At 44.4% G+C, this 23,110-nt stretch overlaps 1 protein-coding gene across 15 annotated transcripts; it reads right to left on the bottom strand.

Moving 5' to 3' along the window:
- RABGEF1 (RAB guanine nucleotide exchange factor 1) lies at window positions 53-22,203 on the bottom strand. 15 transcript variants are annotated; one of them, XM_021416004.1, is made up of 14 exons: window positions 22,045-22,184; window positions 18,835-18,904; window positions 18,589-18,733; window positions 18,277-18,372; window positions 18,057-18,136; window positions 13,378-16,748; window positions 11,744-11,910; window positions 10,658-10,777; window positions 7,550-7,719; window positions 6,245-6,326; window positions 5,320-5,452; window positions 4,820-4,911; window positions 4,233-4,489; window positions 53-3,215 (listed from the first exon to the last, which is right to left on the bottom strand). In XM_021416004.1, exons 6-14 carry the CDS (start codon window positions 13,554-13,556, stop codon window positions 2,817-2,819), a joined length of 1,599 nt encoding a protein of 532 aa, XP_021271679.1. In that variant the 5' UTR covers window positions 13,557-16,748; window positions 18,057-18,136; window positions 18,277-18,372; window positions 18,589-18,733; window positions 18,835-18,904; window positions 22,045-22,184; the 3' UTR covers window positions 53-2,816. The 15 variants fall into 15 exon arrangements, with proteins under 15 accessions (XP_021271679.1, XP_021271676.1, XP_021271682.1 ...); XM_021416001.1 differs by having other exon boundaries at window positions 18,277-18,733; XM_021416007.1 differs by having other exon boundaries at window positions 13,378-13,566; window positions 18,277-18,733.

The following is a 23,110-nucleotide window of genomic DNA, read 5'->3' as shown; positions in this document are numbered from 1 at the left end:
GCCCACAAAGAGCCTCGCAAAGAGAACACGTACCACAAGACTGGGACTGGGATGATAACTAGGTAGGAGAATCAGTTTAATTTCATAACTCAGTTATGCAAAACCAAAGATGTACAGTTCAATTAACCAATGCGTACTCCAAAATAGGCTCTTTACTACAGCAAACTAAATAGGTAGCTCACATGCAAAGTATCTTACAACAAATTCTGATTCCTGGTAATGAGACGCACAGTCTTCATTTTCAGTAACACAGAACTAGCAGTGGGCTGTGAAAAAAAAAAAAAAAAAACCAAGGAAATTCTGGTGCTGTGACTGTTACCAAAGCCCTTTTGCCAACTCACTTTTCAATTAAACTCTCCTGTTCGCCTGTATCTTGTTCACAGCTACTATTTCATAACAGAACTTTCCATCTCAATCCCATCTGTGGGACCAGAGCACCTCGTGCTACAGCGATGCTCAGTATCGAGCACCAACCCCACCTGGTGTTGCATACGAGAGGGATCATCACCTCATGGTGAGGCGACATGATATCTTCCAGCTCAGCACACTGCATGATGGCCTGCCCATTCTGAATCTTAAACACTGGAAAGATATTCTGTAGTTATTACTTTAGTGACTGAACTACCTTATTTTTAAGCAAGACAAAACTATTTATTGTTTTTTACCTACAGACAAACCGGCCACCTAATAAAATACTGACAAGGTATTCAGCTAGGATATGGAAATCCGCATTACCTGCCTTACAGGGATCTGGAGGATTTGTTTGCCAAAACCACTCCCACTTCAGTGGCCTGGCAACAAGATGGCATATGGATTAGAGATACTTTAGTTACAAATGCACCAGGTAAGTCATTCTAAAGCATTTAACCACTTAACTTTCTGCAAAGAAAAAGACATTGTTACCCAGACTTGCACTTGAATGACTAGGAATTCTCTCCCCCCAAACACAGATAAATAAGAAACAGTCACGATTATATTCACATTAATCATTAACACCATAACAAAACCCAGTGACGAAATTTTTTTAGGAGCTCATTAACAAGGGCATAACGTACGCGCTTTTATTTAAACATGGCAATTTACACAACAGCTAATTTCCACCCCCAGAAAGCCTGCATACCTGGATATCAGAATTAGCACCTAATGTTCATCAACACAATAAAGACTTTGTGTTATTATTTACTGCAAGCACTGGTCAGATCCTAAGCAACGCGGACAAGTGGAACATGGATATATGAAATAATCCAACTTCTGTGAATGTCTGGTTAGCTCACTGCTTCGCCTTACCAGGGGAATTCTGAGTAACTGGTTCTCTCTGCATCAGCAGGAATGCATAGTTCGTACAGCTGAGTACATCTGACAAAAAGGAACAAACCACAGTTTTGGTCTGAAGTTACTGTAGTGCAAATCTAAAATACCTGTTTGCAGAGCAGTGGAACATGAAGAGGTAGGCACATTCCTCCTTCTTGGTAAGAATTTAACGTTGCTTAAGAGTAGTTCAAGCTAAGTAGCTCTATGTTAGATATCTCAGGTACGCTAACAAGTCGTGGCAGACTGGAAGATCCGAGAGATTTAAAATGATATAATAAAAATATTTCACTGGCATTAAAAAGTTCCATTGCAAGAGGTTACTTTTTTTGTGAACTGTTCCTAATTTGAAATTCACTGATCTAAAGTTGTAGTGACACAATGCCGTATTTATCTCAATGCTCAATAGTTGAGCAAGGTAATTTTAGGGTCACTAGAGATCGGAAGAGCGATCTTTTGTGAAAATAAAGTGCACTTTTCTGCTCAGAGCTGTGGCTCATACTTCTGCTAAAAAGCAGCCTCTAATTATACGATCTTATTTATCAACCAGGATTGTCAAAAAAGCAATCAAGACCCAGTGCAGTGATGGAAATTGCCAGGCAATGCCAGAAAAGAAAGCCACTTGTGGCACAATTCTTGCATTATCTCTTTCTCTCCCCATTTTTGTTCCAAATGATGCAGTTTTTAGTAAAAGTCTTCCCTCCTATTCATGAAGCCCAGCTCAACATTCTCCTCACAAGTGCTACCAGCAAAGGCGTCAGGTGTACTGACACACCAGAGAGAATGTTCACATTACATGAAGAAATGTCACATTTTAGATGGCACTTTAAAAAAAGAAAAGCAAAACCACCAAAAAAAAAAAACAGGAGACTGACATGAAGATAACGTCTTCAGTCAGTACAAGAATACCCTCTCTAATTTATCAGTTACACCACCAGGCTTACTGAAAGACTAACAGTGTACTTGGCTGTAGACTGCAATGTGATTTAACCAAAAGGTGCTAATATGAACACGTCCATATTATTTCCACTAATACACAAGATGTCATGCACAGCTGAGACATTAGATTTGAAATCTATTTACAATTGTACATATTTTACAAGATACATTTCATCTTTACAGCTACAGAATAAACCAAACTAACATTAGTATCGTTCAAGTTTCAGCTGGAACTTGAAATCTTTACGTTAAACTAATTATTAAAAACGTTTAAGTGCATGCCTACAAGGAAGCTTTCAGGAAAGATGTCAATGAACTAGTAGTGTTGCTTAAAAATTACACTGGTTTGTGTAGAAAATTTAAATTCAGTTCAAAAACTCACAAAAGCCTAATAGAAATCTAATTGACTAAAATAAATACAGTTTATTACACTTAACCAAAAAATGCACCTTTAAAAATGTACTGATTTAAGCTCATCTGATTTTTAGCCTCGAATTTACTTCCCTTTCCAAGAAGCAGATATATTACTAGGTGAGAATAATGATGCTCTTCAAATTTAACACCGATAATTATCCTGCATAAACCTGAGGCTGCAGTGGTGGGGGCAGCTTGTCATTCTCCACATTTTCAGAGTCAATAGCTGCTAAGGCTTGATTTTTTGGTTTTATTTCTAATGGATATTTCTCAACAATATCTTGGACTTCCTTTGCAACTCCATCAGTCCAATCTATTAGGTCTTTCTCAAGCTTCTTGGCTTCACTGACAATTCTATCCTGTCTCTCATTCAACTGAGACAGGAGATCTAAGTTTTTATACATCTGCTTAACACCCAGGCACACATCAGGTGACCAGCTGTCAGATTCTTGCTTCTTCGGGGATGTCTGACCAGTCATAAAACGATCAAAATCCTCTTGGCTTAAATTTAAAGACTGAGCATCCAGTTTTTCAATGAAGGCCACAGCGCAGCACTGTGAACAAAACACAAAGTATCATTGCAAGCTACAGACTGGAATGTGGGTATTCTATTTTTTAATCCCACTGTTAGACCAAAAACTGATTATTTTATGCCTCAACAGATCACTCCTAAGGAGCTTTTCAGACAGCTGGCTGAACCAGACAGTTCTCAGGCCTCTCTCTCCTCTCTAAAGTTTGAAGAAGTCAAACTCAGAGAATGATGCAGGAAGGCACCAACCATTTCAGCTGAATAACTTACACTACAAACCACAGGGTCGCTACATTCAGGAGGTGGGATGAGAAAGAGCAAGACACGATAACTAGACAAAAGCACCATGTTAATATTTAATAAGCTGATCAGTGAGCTCCAGTATGCTCTCTCAATTTTCTGAAAGAAGGAATGTTGAAATGCCCACCTTACCTCATGGACACACTTCTACTGAAAGGAATTTCTAACATTCCAAGTACTTCATTCAACTACATCTTTTCCTTGAGAACTGATTTAAGATGCAGTGTGGAGAAGCCAAGTAGTTCATAATCATAATTCTTTCTGGCATAAACAAGCACACAAGTAAGCGCCTCGTACAGAAAGTTTAAGAAGTCTGTTTACCTCCACAGCCTAACTCTGCAGTCCCCTCATGAGGTGGGGCTTACAACTCTCATGGGCTTATATGGGGAACCTTGCACCTGTAACATCTGCATTGCCCAAGCCCAGGATTTTAGGAACAGAAAGTACTAATTTCCTTACAGAATAAAAACATACCCAAGTCTTAGCACCAGACTGTTCAGTAAAGGGCTTCATATTGTGAAGAACAGAACACTGTCTGGTTTGGAAAGTAAAGAAGGAAGAGAGAGGAGATACACAGCAAAAGAGCTTGCTATACTCTAAACAACTTTAAGCACTACTGGAAGAGTTGTTTCAATTTTCCTTCTACAATGTTATGCCATACTTTCCTTTACTGGAAACTCCTATATCTAAATAATAAAGACAATCTTGTTGTACAAAGTGTCACTGCTGGCCCTGCGCTTACCAAGTTGGTAAAATAGTAGCCATCTTCTCCTGTCATTAACCTGCTTGGATTGCAAAAGCGTGTTATATACTGGATGTTGGACTGCAGACGAGGTGGGTTTCCCTTCAAAACGATGTATATAAGTGTTGGAAGAAAGTCATCAGCAGAAGCTGGTTCATTTTTGGTTATCTTTATAGCATTAAAGATGTGCTTGCTGCACTTGGTGATGCATGCCAACTTATCACGAGGGACACGCTTTGAATCCATCTCAATAATATCTGTAAGACAGAAAAGTTTTTCAAATCGTTAACACCATTTTAATCAGCCACCCAAACAAGCAGAACACAACACTGAAAATTGTGAGTTTTGGTTTTCAAACTGTTTATTCAACTTTTTTCTTGGTTGAGTCCAAGCGTCTCGAACAGATTAGGTAAGCCTAAACAATTCTCTCATTGCAAAGTTATTCCTGCTTCACAGATGACAAACTCGCCCGCCATAACAAAGACTACTGCCAAACTAAAAGCCTGGACCCCTTTCTGAAGGCAGCAGAAAATCTCTCTGACCAGGAGACTTGAAATTTAAACCTGTAAGTGTTATCATTCACAAACCTGTAATTGCTTTTACAACCATATCAGAGACTTCTGGAATCTCTTCATTGACAGGAACACACAGCATTTGTGGAGTTACCCAGTGCAAAGCCCTGTAACAACAGGAAAAAAAGTGAAACCATTCCGTGCCAATAACATTCAGGTGTTTGAAGCCAGCTGCTTCTTGAGTTCAACGCACAAGGAGTGCTTTGTGTAGGTGAGGCACTAGTCCAGTTATAAGACAGTTTATTCCACTGAAGTAAGTTACTATTTCCAGAAAAAAATATTTCCCTTTTTGCTTTAATTTAACAAAAGCATACCAATTCGTTTTCCTAGTGTAGTACAGCTTTCGTTATTTGTTTTATTCATTTCTTCTATTCCTTACACAAAATGCTTTTAACGCTTCCTGGTTAAAAATCCTGCCAGTTTTGTGTGCACAGCAACAAACTTCTAACATCTTTGATTCAGAGCCCACTGACAAGAGTGTGGATTACTCAGTTGTTTTTCTTTAAGAGGCTCACCTGATCCTCTTCTGGACAGCAAGATCCTTCTTCTCATCATCAGTTGTTTCAGGACAAAAGACGTATTTATACTGTCGAGTCATAATGTATTTTTCAATCTGATCCATTGCTTTCTCAACTTTCTCAGGGGGCACTGAAAGGTACAAATCCCCCAACCCCAGTACAGTGAACACAGCATTCCAGGACTGTTTGGAAGATTTAATACAGTTTGATTATAATGTCACTAAATCAGCATTACTGACTTGAGCCAAGTCATATAAACATTCTTGAGTTGTCAGACTTGGAGTATTTCCACTCTTCGCAGCAGGAAAAACACCATGATGACATGCCAAGTACACGCACAGGTTCACAATGAAGCACATGCATTCAGCACAGTCAGCCTACCAATTTGGTTCAGCTGCCTGTAGCTTACAAGAATATTTCTTGAATAACATGGTCTTTGAGAATAAATCCACTGGGATCCTCCACATCCTCTGTGCCTGCTTGCCTCTCTAAAAGCAATCCTTAAGTACGTTTAAGATGTGCCACTTGCATACCAGACACAGAAAAGAAGTCTGCAACAGCAGCAATCCCCTCTCATTTGCTTCTTGTGCATTACAGTGTAATGTACAGACCACAGCCTGTTAACTGGGTTGAGGCTACACATTCAACCTCAGTTCTAAACAAACAGCATTGAATTGAAAACTGGAGATGAAAACAACTGAACCACACTTAAAGAAAACCAGTAAAAACAAATCATTTAGATTGTAAAACTCTGCAGAAACGGTGCTGCAGGGAATAGCTTCAACTCCGGGACTAGGATTTGTTAACAGTCTTTCTGAGGTGTGGTTAGGAACACTTTGTTTTTACTTGAAAATATAAGCAGCTTTATCCTCAAAGCATTGCTTTTCCAGCACTAAGTTTAGAGGAAGAAGAATGCGGATACCTTTCCAGCGTGTCTGTAATTTCTCTGCCACATTCTGATAGAAGTCCTGGGCACATTCAGATTGTTCCTCAATACTTAAGTCCTGTAACAGAACTCTGATTAAATGCGCACGTGTGGAAGAAATGGCAGCAATGCCTTTGATGGCAAGTGCCCAGCTGCAATAACAGTCTGAGAATGCAAACGTATCCTCCCCAGAGGTGTTTATGTTGGCTACATTACATTCAAAAGCATGAGAAACTGAGGTTGGCTCCTTAACTTGTGAAAGGCTTATACAGCTGTTCAGCAAAAAAAGCCATATTAGCAATGAAACTAGACAGGTACAATGCCACTTCCCCCAGCACATCTCTGAGTACTGGTAAGAATGCAGCCCATTGAAGCAGAATGTTTGGTCCCGATTTTGTCTCTAACTTTTCAAAGATGATGCGCAGTATACCAAGAAAAACAAACAAACAAGAATGTAAATTATAAATTTGAAAGCATGGCTATACAGTAAACACTTCTAATAAAGTTACTATGGAATATATTCACGATGTTTGTGAAATAATACCGTCCTACTGAAGGGTTCAAATTGACCTTATTCACTGAGCCACTTTTCACTACTAAATGGCAGCACAATACCAGAACTTAGCAGCAAGAACAAATGCAGAGAAAACTGAGGCCAAAACCAAGCCTGATCATAATGTCTCAGCTCTGACAGTAGTGCTGCATTTTATACCTGGTTCATATGTAGCAGCACATTGTTACGTTTTGAGAAACTTCCTTGACTAGCACAAGCTAGCAAGGAACCAGGTCGCTAAGAACAACTTAAATGTTTAAAATTAATAATAATTCACTATTTTCATAAACTTGGCATTCAGAATGAATCAGCTCTAAAAGTAAAGAATAAAAAAATTGAGATGCTTTCAAAACAGAGGGCATTTAAGGTTCCTTCAGAATTCCCTTTTAATTTCCAGTTGAATTTGAGGATATAATTTGAGCAGCTACTTATGAAATAGAAAAGGGAAAAAAGTAGTACTGAACACTGACCCATTTCAACCATAGGTGGCACTACAGATCCATTAACACCTCTCTTAGGATACCCAAGACACCGAAGTTTGAGAGTTTTGGGGCACATAACATATCAAACCTACAAAAAGCAGTGCATTCAGAATTGAAGACTGCCATTACATCTCCATTTGACTAAGCACACCAGCTTGAAACTCCTCTATACAATACATAAAAAACTGTTGGAAGAAGCGCGGCATGTTCTCAATTTCTTCCCAGTTTCCCCATTTTATTTATGTGCAAGGCATGCAAATCACTTACCTTTTTATGATTCATTGTGTCTAAAAATAATTTACATTGCTTATAGATATCTTGTCCTTGTTTATGGTACGTCTTGAGAAATTCTACGAATTCCTTGGATACTCGGTCTGTCTCGATGCTAGCCTGCCTGTTTATAGAAGGGCTGGGAGCCTTGGCTTCTTGGATCTCTGCTGGGAAAGTTTGGACACATCAGATTAACCTTTTCACACTAGTACATGAATTCAGAAAGCATTTAATATGTATTAAAATGTCAGAATTTCTTTTCCCCTTCAATCTTGCAGTTGAAATAAACCATCCCACTTCTCAAGTTTTAGCAGCCAAATGGTGGGATACTATTAAATGGAATAGTGACATACTCAGCCTGTTAGAGAAGAGAAACATTGACAGCCACATACCCACTGAAACACAAATGGCCTTTTTATATTAGCAAACTACTCTAGTGTTCATCTGCTTTCAGGTTCCTTACGTTTTCATTCCCAGGCAAGATCCCTCCACATGAGATCAAGGCCTCCTGATGGGATTCCACAGCAGCTCAAACTAATGGCGTGGACCCATTTCCATTCTCCCTCACCTTCAAATTCCTGCTCCACTCCTGTGCTTCCATCAACACAAGCATTCATTCAACTGGCTCATTAGCTTGGGGAGCAGCTATCCAGGGTAGTCCTACTCAGAAATAAGGCTTTCTTATGGGTTTTTCAGCTCAATTAGGCCCCAAACTGGCTTACTAAAAGGCCACAGGAGCACCAGTAGCAGCACAAGACAAGGAATGGGAGCGTGAGGTTGGAGCAAACACAGCAGCCCCTCTTTGGTGAGGCAGCAGGAGCCACAGGGCCACACCTGCAGCCTAAATGAGAGCGCAGCCACTTGCATCTCTGCAAAAGCAGAAGCATCTGTTCAAGGAAGAATCTGCTTGGCTGTCAAGGAGGCAGGAACACAGACTGCACACAGCACTGGATGCAAGTTTACATAGCTGCAAGCACAGTTTTTTTCCACAAACACATCTGATTTTCCAAGGTACACTTCCAAGGAAGTTAACTGTACCAATCCAATACCTTTCCTACCCAAGTTTAGTTCACCCACCTTTCAACTTGCCAGCCAACACTGTTCAAAATGAAGCATTGAACAGAGGTGATGCAAATGAACATGATGAATAGCAAGCAGCAAAGAAACAGAAAACATAAATATATTCGTAACCAACGGGATACAAACACATATTTCAAGCCGAAAATACTAACACGCACAACAACAGCTCCTTGTTCCAATAAGCACACATGCAGGACTCCAAAGTAAAAGCAAATAAATGGGATTAGTATATTTAAGGTGGTATGTTTAGTTTGGACAAAGCTTTGTTTGGTGTGTTTCAAAGCTGTATGTATGATCCATCCAATGACTAACAAATACATATCACTTGACCTAAGCACAAGGCTCGCTAGGGCCTCTGGGCTGCACCACAACCTTCTCTGGATGACGATTTGGTCAGGTACCATTATGCATTTATGTTATTTAAGCAATAGGAACGTAGAAGGCTTTACAGATATTTAAATTCCAACTGTAGTGATGAAGACAAAAGTGTAAACCATCCTTCTTTATAGTTATACTACAACACTTTTTCAGAGAGATACTCCAGTCTTTAAAGCTAAGATTCAAAGGGGAACGCCTGTACTGCATTCGAGCTGAAGGGACAAGAATTACTATTGATTCAATATTGTCACATTTACTACTTCATAACCAGCAAGTAGAAAGCATCTCTTCAAAACAATAAACAAAGAAAGTAAGTCCACCCTCAAAAGGACAGAATTTTCAGTTATTTTTGACAGTTAATTAGTGGTTTGATTTAAAAACCACTTTGATTTAAAGAAACCTTCAGCAGTTCTTTCATTTATTTCAACACTAACCTCACTGCATTACAAAAATAACGAACCTCATTCTGCTGTTTGTGCTTAAGGAATATGGACACGAATTTTTCAGCTGCAGATTTAAAATAGGACCAGAGAGATGCAGGCAGCTGAGGCAGCTTGCTGCCAATAGAGGCATTAGAAAAACCGAGCGTTAGAATGAACTGTGCTAGCCACAACAAGGACCACGTGTAGTTTCTCAAATACTGCAGCTTCACTGATTTCTGTGTTGAAATCCTGACCGAAGGAAAATGAATCTGTACAATATGAACTGATGACTGAAGTCTGCAGGAACCAATGCAGCTTCAGCAACAAAATGTTTTCAGCTTTGTCACGTCCTCTGCGAGGACCAAATTTAAATAAAAAGAAGCAGACTGCAGGAGGGAGATTCCACGTGAACAAGAGAACAGACTAGAGGAGATATGCCAAAATGAGAGCTCAGGAAGAGTTAAGAAAGGGTCATCTTTCACAAAGAATAAACATCATCTCTATTAAAACCTTTCTCAAAGCATTCTACCGTGATGCTAACTGTCACAGCAGAACATGAGCACTCCAGTGATTCACTATGGTTGTGCCACGGCTGTGGATTTGAGTCCAAGTAAAGCACAGGAATTACGTGTCATTAGCTTCACTACACAAGTGCTTTCAGAATCTTCATGTAATTTGTAAAACAGAGGCATGTACACCTTCAGTTTTGCTCAGCAGGCACAACAGGACAAGACTGCGAACAAGCAACACAGGACAGAAACCTGAGGAGCTGTCAGCATCAGAGGTTTGGGTGGTTTTTTGTGTAAGTAAAACAGTCTATGTTCTCGTGATATGAAACTCTTTTCTTAATAACAAACTCCTGCAGATGTTTTGGGGCTGTAAAAGTTCTTGAAGTGCGGATTATTAAACTGAAGTACTTTATAATCAGATTTATAAAGGCAACCTGGAATTGTTGGTTTGTTGGTTGTTTTTTTTTGACAGAAATACAAAGCAGCACAAGATCCAGCAACTTCCTCCAAAAATTCTTTTGAAACTTCATAATCCTCCAGACCTCAAGCTAAGGTAGAGCAGAAAGAAGCTTCAGCTGAAGATTCTAGACTTGCTTTTTGTACCCAACAGCATAAGATATAACTGGCACAACCCTAGTTGGTATTTTGCAAAGCCCGACTAAAGAGTAAGCTTACTACAGCCAAGCAGACAGCTTGCTCAAGCTGTGCTGCATTACCTTCAGTAGGGGAAGCCAGTTCCCAGGAGGGAGTAAAAATCTCCTTCAAATCCCTGAGAATGTTATCAGCATTTCGCTCCCTCCCAAGCTGTCCTTGCTTAACGACTTTCTCTTGATCCACTGAAATAAACGCAAAAGCAAGCGAGACACCAAGAGCGGGAGCACATCGGGAGAGATGGTGAACGGGATAAAAAAAAAGAAAATATGGGAAATGAGAAGAATTAAAGTAAAAAAAATGGTTTCCATACATAGCTGAATGCCTCATTTAGCCATCTGCTGCTTATATATATATGTGCTTATAAATATATTTGCAAGACAAATTCTAAGATGAAATGAAGACGTATTTAAAATTCCTTACTAAGGAAATGCATCGCCTCCAAGGCTAAGATGCATTAATGCCATTCTTTTCCTTCTGGAATTCCTCCTCCACGGTCCAACAGTTTAGAATTTTGGCCCCATGGCAAGATACTGCCATGGAATGGTGTGAGTGTGACTAGTCACTCTTACTTGTACACCTGCTCCAGCATAAACATTCAGCCAACCACAAACTTGATATTCACAACACGCATACACATTAACACTACAATTTTCCTTGCACATTTATTTTCATTTAAAGCCGCCGTGCTTACACGTTCCAGTTTTCCTCTTAAAGATGCTGAAGTGATAAATTAGAGTAGCATCACCTGATGCTTTGTATCAGCATTTCTATGGCACTTACACACACTAGCTCGTTCCACATGACTGACAGTCTGCACCTCTTCTCCTGTTTTCTTCAGGAAAAGTTCACCTGCAGGTCTTAAACCATAGTATCACACAGTGGTTGATTCATGATTCTAGCATGAATGAGCACCATACAAGCAAGTACTTGCACTCAGCAGTGCAGTTCAGCATCACCTACAAGCTCACGTTTTCCTGTGTTTTCACTAAGACGTTACGTGCAGCAATTGCTCCCAAAATGCATAACTATTCCATCTTTTTACAGTCAAGTCACAGAGCATTACACCGCTTTCAGGACAACACACCTGCCAAAAATAATTTTTGACTTTACATTGCACGGAATCATTAAAAATAAAGCAGAAAAGTTACCCTTCTTAGCTCCTGTTCTGGAGGAAGCAGTGAAGAACTTCTTCACAGTAGTGACCTTCCGTGTTTTCTCATTGGTTTTCTTCTCTTCAAACTTTGAAAAGGTCAGTGACTGTGCCCCTTGGGTACTCTGGCTGCTGGCGTATGCTTCTTCCTCCTCACGCTGCAGCCTGGGATTAGAAAGATGTCGGTCCAATTTAACTGGTTAACGCCAGCACAAATAAGTTAATTGCCTGGGCAAGAAATTAATGACTGCTTTCACATGCCAATTCTCCTCTATGCTCACCTTCATGTCTAGCTTCCTCTCACACATCTCTTCACTACACTGAATCCATTCCCACGCTGTAATGGGGAAAGTGATGGAAGGCTTAAAATAGGGAAGAGAAAATGGTAATGCCGAAAGAAAGGAGGCTGAAGTAGAAGTAGAGGTGAAGGGAAAGACTGTGGAAGCATTTCCAACAATCCTTTAAGTAACATTCCTGCCCACGTCCTAGTCTGGGGGGTTTTGCTGCATATTACTGTTTTAAGATGTCTTCAACTGACATATGATCCCTTTCAACCCCAAATATGCCTCGCCTGTCTTAAGACAACCCCTCCATTCTCATCAGGTGTTACCACATCTTTCCATTCACAGTCAGACATCTTCCTTTATCATCTTACTGAAGATAAACCATGCCACACAGCTGAGAAAGTGAAATACCCTGCCACAATCTCAAAAATATTCTGGGAAATGGATTATTGCTGTCAAAACTTGTTTTCAAAGTCTTTCAAATGCATACGCTTGCTTGAATGAATGAGGCAAACCCTTCACTGCAACACTCACATGTGCTGCGCAAAGACCAATCCCCTTTTAATATACAAGGGGAAGTGACAAACTAATCCTTCAACAGCTACTATTCTTCTTATGCAGAATGATTACAGTGGGTTAAATTTATTGTTCTTCAGGCTGCTAGAAGGCTGAGCAACATTAAGCTCCCACCCAACTCAGAATGGCCCATAAATGACCTTGCATGATGTAATCTGGAGGCAGGAATTGCATCTCGTCTGTGCTGTGAAGCCTGTCTGCTCACTGCAGCAAACAGGCACAGCTTACCTGCTCCTTTAGCACCTCTCTGCTGAATGGTCACTCAAAGAATTAGAAGAATTGCTCAAGTTATTAAAGTGAAAGCTTTGATGTCTCTGGGCTTTACTCTGCAGTTTAACAGAATGACCACAGATGAGACAAACTATTTTGTAAGCAGTAGCTGAAACACAGAACCATTGTGCTGGCTGTGTTCAAGACAATAACTTTGTCTCTAGAGGCAGAGGTACTTTAATCAAAATTGTCACTTTCACCCTTCTAAGTGCTAGTTAAAGTTACAGCTTTCAGTATGCAAATTAGGTCAAAGCATTTATTGAGAGGTTGGAGGTGTTTACATTTGTTACTTCAGACTTTCGTTTGAAACGTCTTAATTTAGAACGCCATCAAAATTCATCTTTGTATCAATAGGAAGGCTTTCATTCCTGCTGGAAAGGTCCAAGTTTGAGAACGGTGATGAAACAGCCACAGCAAACAGCACCAGAAAACATCAAACAGGGACAGTACTGAGTAAAGTCACCCTACTGCGAAAGACAAAGGAATAAAGAGGGCTCTTTACCGCTCTGCCAGCTCCCAGTCCTCTTGAATCTGTTTCTGCCTGGCCTTATGGTATTCCTCTCTCCAGCACTTGGAGCAGAAGCCCTGCCAAGCAGGATTGCCATAGTAACCACATCCCTTCTTGCACAGGAGCTCTGACTGATCAACGTGAATTCCTCTGCGCTCAGATTTCAGGCTCATTTTCTTCCTGCTTAAAGAGAAAAGGGTTAAAGGCAGAATCGGCAATAACCTGCTCCAACAAATTTATTTTGAAGCCTTGTCTCTTAGAAAGAAGTCGCTCGTTTTTAATTACTGAACAGTTAGTTCCATAGTAACAAAATAAATGCCGAAGAAGGAAAGGCATGGTTATATAAGCTCACAGTGCCAAAGCCAACTACAACATTAGCATACGTTTGCATAGCTGTGACCTGCAAACAGTGCTCTGCAGCTGGGTGAGAAGCAGGCCGGCACCGCCAGCCCTGCAGCAATGGGCACGTGTGCAAGGGCACACTGCTCTGAGCCCAGCAGCACGGCCTCCTGACAACCAGAGGCACGGAGCAACAGAGGGAAACAGAATGACAGTTGCCATCACCAAAGAGAACCCAGCCAGCACGACTCTGGAGGATTTATATAGAGGGACTGCAACAAAATGATTTGGTTTGCAACTCGGCAGCCTTCCTCTTTCTTTTTCTGCTAGACAGAAACCATCCCACATGCCAGTTTGCTCCCAGGGGCATTTCAACTACTTTGCTCCTATTTTAAATGCAGGATTCATTTCAGGATAAAGGCAGCGCAGGACCACCCACCCCAGCAAGTTACATGGTCTGCATCATAAACCATCTGAGCTGCAATACGGACACGCACAGACACTCAGAACAGTGCAGCACTGCACTGCAGGGCAGGTCTCAGCCCCCAGACCAGCCCCTTCTCAATCCTGGATCCACAACAGTGCCTCACATACGCTGAGGAAGCATCTCAGCAGTTTGGGTTCCTGCTCTCACACTTGTTACTGACGGTGTCCCTCGGACCATAAAATGGTTTAGGTTGGGAGGGACTTAATGATCACTTTGTTCCAACCCCCTGCCACAGGCAGCACTGCCAAGCACTCCACCAGGCTGCACAGCCCATCCAGCACGGCCATCAGCGCCTCCAGGACACGCTCCCCTCCATGCAGCACTTCAGGTCACCACGTGTGTGTTGTGTTTTCCTTAAGATGTCAGCCACCGCTGAAGGAATCTTGTTTCTCCTCAAGGTTCACCATGAGACTTAACGTTCCTATGTTTGAAGAACGTGGATCCCTTTGGTTTTGCATTTCTGCCCAGCCAAGGTTACTGACCTCTGGAAGTTCTGGCACTCAGCATCTCAGGAAGAGCTCTCTGCTCTGCTCTGGGCCCTCCAGCAAAGCACACCCAGGGAGATGCATGACTGCCAGGAGCAGTTTTCCACAATGGGAAACGACAGCAAGATGATCAATTGTTTTAGAAGACTCATCATGTTTAAGGCTTCCTGTTAACCTAAACAAGATATTTCAAGTAACGTGAAACATATGATTTGCTCTGAGGGAGGAACAAATTAAGTATTCCATCTCATCCATGCAAGGATTAAGGTTCCCTCCTCCAACACCTTCTTTATCTTTGAAAAAAAGTCATGAGTTTCTAAAATAACCTAAAAATCCTTGCAGGGATCTGTTTATCAAAGGAATCAGTTTCACCACAGCAATATTTCTAAAGACAAGCTTTCTCATTTATTCATACAGACCCAGTAGCTGTACAGGCCCTCTTCTTTCCCTGTCTTTCCCAGAAGAAATGCCTTAGGCAGATATCAGCACACTTCTACAAACCAAGGAGGAGAGCACCACATTTTAAACATTACAGACAGCTTTACGTCCCTCATTGCCCTTCCCAAAATCTTCTTGTTTCTGCACTACCACCATTTTTTCCTTCCTCGACTCAGTGCACAGAACAATCTATCGCGGAGACCAGAAATCAGAAGACACAGTTCTGTCAGCTGCACGACCTGAAGTTAAATGGGACAACGGGCTGGAAGCGGCGTGGTGTCGGGATCTGGATGCACAGCCCTTTCTCAGTGCCACCCTTATTGAAAATGTTGAAAAGAACAGGGAAGTGAAGGTTTGTAATTTCCACAGCTGCTCCGGACCTGCCCGTTAAACGCTGCTTCCCAAAACAGAGGCTGCAGCAGCATTTAGGTTAAAGACTTCTATTGCAGATGCCTGAGATTAGAACAAACCAAAACACCAAGCCCCACACAAGGAGCTGTGCACGCTGCCATGAATGGTAAGGCTGACGAGCCGGAGCTGCAGCGAGCTATCAACACGTGCCACATAAATCCTAACACGTCAGAGAAATTTTACACAGATCTCTGTTGCTCAAGGAAATGCCATCTGACCTCAATCATCCACCAAAATGGAGCAAGTTACAGCGCTTCTGCCACTCCACCCTGTGGACCACTTTCAGGAATTCAAGTATTCGCTGTTCCTAATGAAAAGCGCCGTACCTTGGGCACCTGGATCTTTCGGAAAGGACTGGAACGAAACGTATCTTCCTCCTGAAATGCCACACCGCTGCCTGGCTCGCCAGGAGCTTTCTGTGCCACTTCTGCATTTCCACCATCCCCACACACACAGCAATTAGCTCCTGTCACCCACAGGGCTCGAGCCAGGTACCAGCGCCGCAGTTACCTTTGGCATCCCGCTAACCCTTCGTCTACACTGGGTCTGAAAACAAGGCTCTCAACAGTCAGAGCTCAGCAGCTTTCACTGGAGGGAGCAATGTGGGGCTCTTGGGGGTGAAATGCAGGGTTCTGCATTCTTTCTGGAGAGGTTCATACAGAGCTGCAAAGCCAAGGCACTAGCAAACAGGCTGTTCTTTTTCTTCCCCTTCAAGTAGTTTCAATTGCCAGTTGCATCAGTTTTGGACTTGGGGACGAAGGAGGTCACCCTGAATCAATAGGAAGAAATCACATGCTGCACTCGGAGCAGAGGCTTTCTTCCTTTAAAGACACAGAGCCATTAAAAAAAGGCTTCACAGCCAAGTTCTGCATGTCAGCACTTACAAGTTTATTGAATCCCAGTACAAACAATCCACCCCACGTCAACCTCCCTACAACTGAATCACTGCGTCATTTACGATCTTACACCATTCCTAAAAATGCTTTGTTGGAACATCTGAGAATCCAAAATGCTCTCCTCCTTTCTCTATTCCCTTCTTTTCCTCCTCCAGCTAGAAATATGCTTCGGATCGGACCTCTCCTTTGCCCTCACGCCCCGAATGCACGATCCGTCCACAGCCCAGTTCCGAGTAACACAACCCAGAGCGTGTTCTCCTGGAGCCAGAGGGGCAGGCAATGCTGAGCAGCCTCCGTGCTGCCTGAGCACTGGGAAGGCAGAAAAGCAACAGTAAGGAAGGTAACAAACCTCCACGCTGAAAATAACAGCTGTCATCAAGAAGGAGCAGGGAGCAGCAGAGGATCGTGGGTGACACCGGGCAGCGCAGGCAGGGTCCTCGTGATCCGAGCTGCATCAGATGCACCACAAACCTCACCCAGCAAAGGTCTCTGCTCAAAGATGGGACTTCTCTGCGCAGCTTTTCCACAAGCATCTCAGAATGCTTACTTTTGTGACGAGGTCCAGCACAGCAAAAAATGCTGTGGTTTAATTAAAAAAATCTCTTTTTACTCGACTTAACACAATTCATTCTAAAGCTCACTGATATCGCTTCCTATCAATGAAGTTTTTCTTATTATTATGCCTCGTTTATTTGTTTTCCTTTTACTCAGTAGTACTTTGAGCACCACCGTACTTGGAGCAAGAACTTTCAGAGTGCAATACCAGCTCGGAGCTCTCAGCACCTCCTTGCACCCCTCGGTGTCTCCTGTTAAGTTTGTCACCCAAAATGATATCCAAAAATATGTAGCTCTTTCTTCAGAAAATGGAAACTCATGTGACTCACAGAAGATATGCCAGCTGTCTGCCCAGCAGTTCCTCTGTGCCTTTGTATGGCTGCAAGTGAAAACGTTTGGGGAAATGATAGAGGGTTTCAGTCACCACAGACATGGAAGCAGACGCAAGCCAAAACCAGAAAAACCAATTATCTGCAAATACCACAGGCCTGCAGCCATCACACCTGCCCTGAGTCACATTGCTTTGTCTGTCTGCGAAGATTTGCTAAGAAAACACAAACAAGTAGGATACAGGAAACTTGCATTTTGGTACAAGCACTACAGAAGGGAAAGAACCAAAGCGCCAAGGCTGCTTGGAACAGGTGGGAGCTGCTTCTGCTTTTCTTTTAAGACATACTTTCTGTTGACTTGAAGTACAACAGTGTACCTTGAGGATGGATGCTCAACATAACACTTCTATCTTTCAAGGATTTTCAGTTTCAGGAGCCCAACTTTCTCCTGAGATGCAATAAGAATACCTCTAAATCTACAAAGGGATTCCATCAAAGCCTTCAGCCTTCAGGCAGCCTTCACAACCTGCTATCTGCGACCTACACACGCTGGGAAATACCTTCAAGCACCCAAAGGCCACCTACAGCAGCCAGCAAAGCGTGGCAGCACCGTGTTCACAGCCCACATGCCTGTGCTCTCCCTCAGTGCTAAGCCCACAGATCCTCAGGCCGTCTGTCAGCGTCCCGCAGCGGGGCTGGGAGAAGCAGCAATTACTGCTCCAGGATGTCGTACCTTTCCCATCAGGCTCACAGCTCTCAACAACAGCAAGTGGCCGTCTCCTAATTTTCCACGCAGACAAGGTTACAAAATAGCTGGAAAAAAATCACAGGGAACCTGTTAGGGCAGTATCGTAGTCACTGCGGAGCAAGCGCGCTCGTAGCCTTCATGTAATGCAAAAAATAGGATCTGTCACCAAGAACTGATTTAACGCACCATGAAAGATTCCACTTACGTAACACGTTGTTTTCAGCAGTAAACCCAAGATCATCTTCCTACCACGTCTGGGTTTACGAAGGCTGCAGGCAGAGCTGTGGCTTTAGGAAGGGCACTGTTTGCGAGATGAGGTTTAGACATGGTATAGATTTACTGTGAGTTCCGACACCACCTGCTTGTTTGTCTTGCTCCTCTCTAACGCGCACCCACCTCATCTCCCAGGCACTGAGCAGGCAGCAGACACCTTTACTGTCAATGTGGGCTGCGGCACTGCCAGAAGGACGAGATACTGACTTCTTCATAAACTATTAATTAGCCCTGGATTGCTTACCTCGGATGGAAGCGGGAGCTGGCAGGGCTCACGTAGCAGAGCTGAGCGTGAGCGGGCCTCGCTTCATCGACAGGTGCCTTTATTAAGTCAACTTACAATTATGACAGCTATGAAAAACAGCTTCAAAGTAACTCTGCTGTAAACCCTGCAAAGAAAAGCGGTGGCTTCGTGCAGCTGCCCTGTAAGCACGTAGGGGCACCGAAGTTCATTAAAACACATCTGTAAATAGGAAGAGAGTTCCCATACCTGAATCAAACAGGTGGTCTGACAAATGTGACGCTCCCAGGCAGCTCCTCTCATTCAGCCTGCTGCTGTTCTGAGCAGAAGAGGAACAACAACAAATAACCCCTCCTGACATCACAGCTCTCTCTTCCCCTGCTTTTTTCATCACTTTATTTTACTCTCTTTCTTGACAGCAAGGCTTCTCATGAAAGCCCTTGGCACAACTCTTACAAATGACCTGCACCAGTCTTTTCTCTGGACAGACATCAGTGCAATTTGGCTCTCTGAGTTTAAGTCTCCACAGCACTTTGTGAACATCTCATATTAATTCTTCTCATTAAAAAGTCATCAAAGTGCTCCAGAGAGTGTTCTCTGAACATCTGATACAGCATCACCCACTGACTCTGTCTGGTCTTTAATGGCCATCCCAGGAATGGAATTTTAGAGCAGGAGAAGCAGCAATGCTCGGGAAGTCTCCAAATGAGCAATTCCTAAAGTAAAGGCTGCTGGTTTACACCACACTGCATCAGAGCTGCGAGGGGAGATGGATGGGATGGGGTGAAGGTCTCCTACAACGAGAGATTTTGCCTATGGAACACTGTCATGAGAACAACACGCGTAGCCAGCAGCTTCGAAGCTACTGCTGCATCCCAAATGAAGTGCTCAGAAATAGACAAACTGCCTTAGCTTAAAAGCAAGAGAAAGTATCTTAGTGGGTAAACAGTACAAAATGTTATCAGCACTGGCATCTGAAGAAGCAGATGATCTTTTAAGTGAATACCTCTCTGAAATACCAACTCACAACGAACCAGAGAGCCACCCCACTCCCTTCCATCGTCCTGGAACTCATTCCAAAGAACAACCATTGACCCAAATGCCACAAAATTCCTCAGAGCCATCTAAGGGTTGAAAGAGCCATGACTCCTGCGTAGCCCTAAATGTTCAAGCACGTAATTAGCAGAAAGCTAATTAAGCATGAGCTGGTTTCTTCCACAGGAAAGGGTGGGGCAGCATGATCTAACAGAGTCAGAAAATACAAAAGCCATTAGGTAACTTAAGAATTAGGAAAGAAATGCAGCACCTATTTTTGCAGAATAGATTGCATGAGTCTTCACGAATTTAGGGAGCATCTTTCTTGCAATTAAGAAACTTGAGCTATAACATCTGCATCCTAGCATACACGGTAGAGGTTGTTGATCAATATTCCCAAGAAAATAGATGGTTGTTAACTGCAACCATAGACACAGCGTGCGGTCAGCCACCAGGAAACAAGCAAGCAGACTTGGTCTGTAATTTGGCAGGGGAAATGGCAACCACTGCTTTAAACTTCTGGAGCCCAATGGCCGAGGGGCTTCAACATTCTACCCACAGAGCTCATGGTTTACTTCAACACAAGGTCACTTTCACAGACTGGTCAAGGCATTTCCCCCCCCCCCAACACCAATACAGACCTCAGGCGACAATTTTACTTGCCCACACCAAAAGCTTAAATTCTGCCCATAGCAAGGACCGCTCTGCTAGGAGCGTGTGCTCATGAATTAACAGACTCAGTCTCACCATGTACATGTGACTCATAATTGCACTTTTAAATGAAATCACAAGAAACTGGGAATTCAAGTCAGAGGATGAGCCACAACTTCTAAAACCTCCTCAGAAATAGCAGCTACCAGCTTCCACGCGCTTTGCTTATTTCGCCTGCACACAAACCGTGCTCACTGGATACTCGTTAAGAAGTGAGCGTGCTCTTCTCTCAGTGAAAAACTTGAAAGCATCTCACGTGGTAATTGCTTCTTGTGCCAAATGATCTTATGAATCGATAAAATTGGCTTCACTTTCCTGTTATTTTCTCTTACTGCGTGTTGTTTTGGTGGGTTTTGGTCAGCAAAACATCATCTGAGCTACAACTGCCTTCCCAATCTTGTCTTCCCCCACAAAACTTTTGTGCATCCACATCCAGGAGGCTGACATGTACAGGCCTCGGGGCAGGGTTCACTCCTGCCATGTGCTGTCAAAGAACCATAGAACCATTTGAGTTGGAAGGGACATTTAAAGGCCATCTGGTCCCACTCCCTGCAACGCACAGGGAAACCCACAGCTCCATCAGGTGCTCAGATCCCAATCCAGCCTGACCCCGAGTGTCTGCAGGGATGGGACACCATCAACTGAGCAGAACGTGTCAGTGCCTCACCACCCTTATCATAAAAGACTTTTTCCTTATATCCAGTCTAAATAACCCCTCTTTTAGTCCGAAACCATTTCCTTGTCCTATCACCACAGACTCCACTAGAGAGTCCGTCCTCTTCTTTCTTAGAGCCCCTCTCTAGATACAGGCTGCTCTCAGCTCTCCTTGGAGCCTTCCCTTCCCCAGGCTGCACAGCCCAGCTCTCACCCTGTCCTTGCAGGGAGGTGTTCCATCCCTGGGATCATTTTTGTGGCCCTCCTCTGGATGCGTTCACGCTTCTTTTGATGCAGCCCAAAACCACTGTCAGATGCACAAAGCCACAGTTAGCTGTCCTGCCATGCTCAGCCTCCAGCCCCCGGCTGCCTGGAAGGTGACCTAGTAAGCAAGCTGGAGAACCAAGAGCTTCTCCGCACACACCCCAGACACCAACACAAGGGGCTGCCAACGCACAGCAGCGCTTTAAAAACAGTTTCCCAACAGCGAGAGCAAAGCAGAACAGTGCAGCGGGCTGTGTCAGCAACAGACTTAAAACAGAGCTGCCATCAGGAACCCCTTATCCCAACACTCCGCAGCCCTACTGCGCTCCACCCGTCCCATAGCAGCAGCCGGGTTCAGCCTGCCACAACCTGCCCGGCTGACTCAGTGCCCGCACAAAGGCAGACGGACTCGGCCACGTCCCTCACCTTCCCGTTCCTCCCCCCCAAGGCAGCTGCTCCCGCTTCCAGGCGGTGAGGGACGGACCCCCACGGAGCCCGGAGCCCTCACGTGCACTGAGAGGAGAGATCTGCAAAGTTCACAAGACGGCTTCAGCCCAGAGAAGGGAGAAAGGGAAGGGGAAAGGAAAAGGAGAAAGACGATCGGTACCACGGAGTTCCAGGAGCTGCACACGGAGGGAAGGGCCCCGCGCTGCCGGGCTGTACCCGGCGGGCCCGGCCGCAGCCCCGCGACCCACAGCGGCCCGGGTCCTCAGCGCAGCGGCACAGGGACGGCCCAGGAGGGACCCGCCCGGCTCCGGCTCCAGAGCAGCGGGGCAGGACCGAGCTGCAGCTCACCGTTCCTCGGGCTGTGGCGGGGCCGTCCCCGCGTCCCGCGCTGCTCCGCTCCGCTCCGCTCCCTCACCGGCCCGGCCCGGCCCGGCCCGGCACAGCGCTTCCTCCGCCCGGCGGCCACACGCGGAAACGCGCGGGCGTCACTTCCCGGGCGGGGCCGTGTGAGGCGCTGCGCCCCGGGAGCGGCGGGGAGGAGGGGGGGGGTGTCGGCCCCGGGGAGCGCCGAGCGGCGATGCGGGAGAAGGGCGGGGAGCTGCCGAGGTGTGCGGGCTGGGCTCCGGGTGCGGAGCGCAGGCTGAGCTGCTGCAGTTCTCTCGCTAAAGGACGAAGTGTGTCTTGAAGGCAATTCACGTCAAGCGTTCCAAAGCGAAACTGTTGGAGGAATACGCCAGGGCTGCGAGGAACGCCCTGCCGCTTCAGGGCTCCTTCGGCGAGCAGTGGGTTCACAGCCACAGCCCAAAGGTCGCACAGAAACGGGCACAGCGAAAGCAGATTTCCATTAGCTGCAGTGCGGGCACCCACAGCCCCTGCGTGGCACACAAGATCCAGGTGGGAGCAGGACTGATTCTTTCCAGGGACGAACATCTTCGGCCTCCCGCTCCGCTGTGCCAGGCGCACTGCACACACTGGGTGCTGCTTCGCTTTCACATCAAAACCCGGGCACCGCTCCCTGCACCTGCCTGCTCCCAGGAATGCTCAGGAAAATTAACAGCTACGGCTGTTTGAAACCGCTTCCTCTTTCCCTTCTTGCCTACACCGTGCTGCCGTGTGATGGTTTGGTGTCTTACGTTTTCCTTACAGTGGAGGTCAACAGTTGTGAAGACAAGCATCACCTGGGTAAGACACACAGACAGCAAGAGAATGGGCTGAAGAAATGGAAAACACCTCAGGACCCAGCCAGCTAAACCAATCCTGAAACGTAACTTCTTTCAGAGCACGGAGAGCTGCTCAGAACTCCTCGGGGCTGTGTGTGTACGTGTATGGGTGGGAACACAAGGAAGGAAGCAGAACTCAGATTATCAGATACCAGTCAGGCTGCACAAGTACCATCTGTGAAGGAAGTGCTGAT

This window comes from Numida meleagris, chromosome 18, assembly GCF_002078875.1.
Source record: "Numida meleagris isolate 19003 breed g44 Domestic line chromosome 18, NumMel1.0, whole genome shotgun sequence".
Taxonomy (NCBI): domain Eukaryota; kingdom Metazoa; phylum Chordata; class Aves; order Galliformes; family Numididae; genus Numida; species Numida meleagris.
This window is presented reverse-complemented; position numbering and strand designations above follow the sequence as displayed.

What these genes read in the sequence shown, in the direction of transcription:
- RABGEF1 (XM_021416008.1), bottom strand. Translation starts at nt 13,556, where the DNA reads ATGAGCCTGAAATCTGAGCGCAGAGGAATTCACGTTGATCAGTCAGAG. An exon ending in CAGAACAGGAGCTAAGAAGG is followed by an intron (nt 10,778 to 11,743) that starts GTAACTTTTCTG and finishes CGTTTATTTCAG; the next exon opens with TGGATCAAGAGAAAGTCGTT. An exon ending in GGTTGTAAAAGCAATTACAG is followed by an intron (nt 4,490 to 4,819) that starts GTTTGTGAATGA and finishes TCTGTCTTACAG; the next exon opens with ATATTATTGAGATGGATTCA.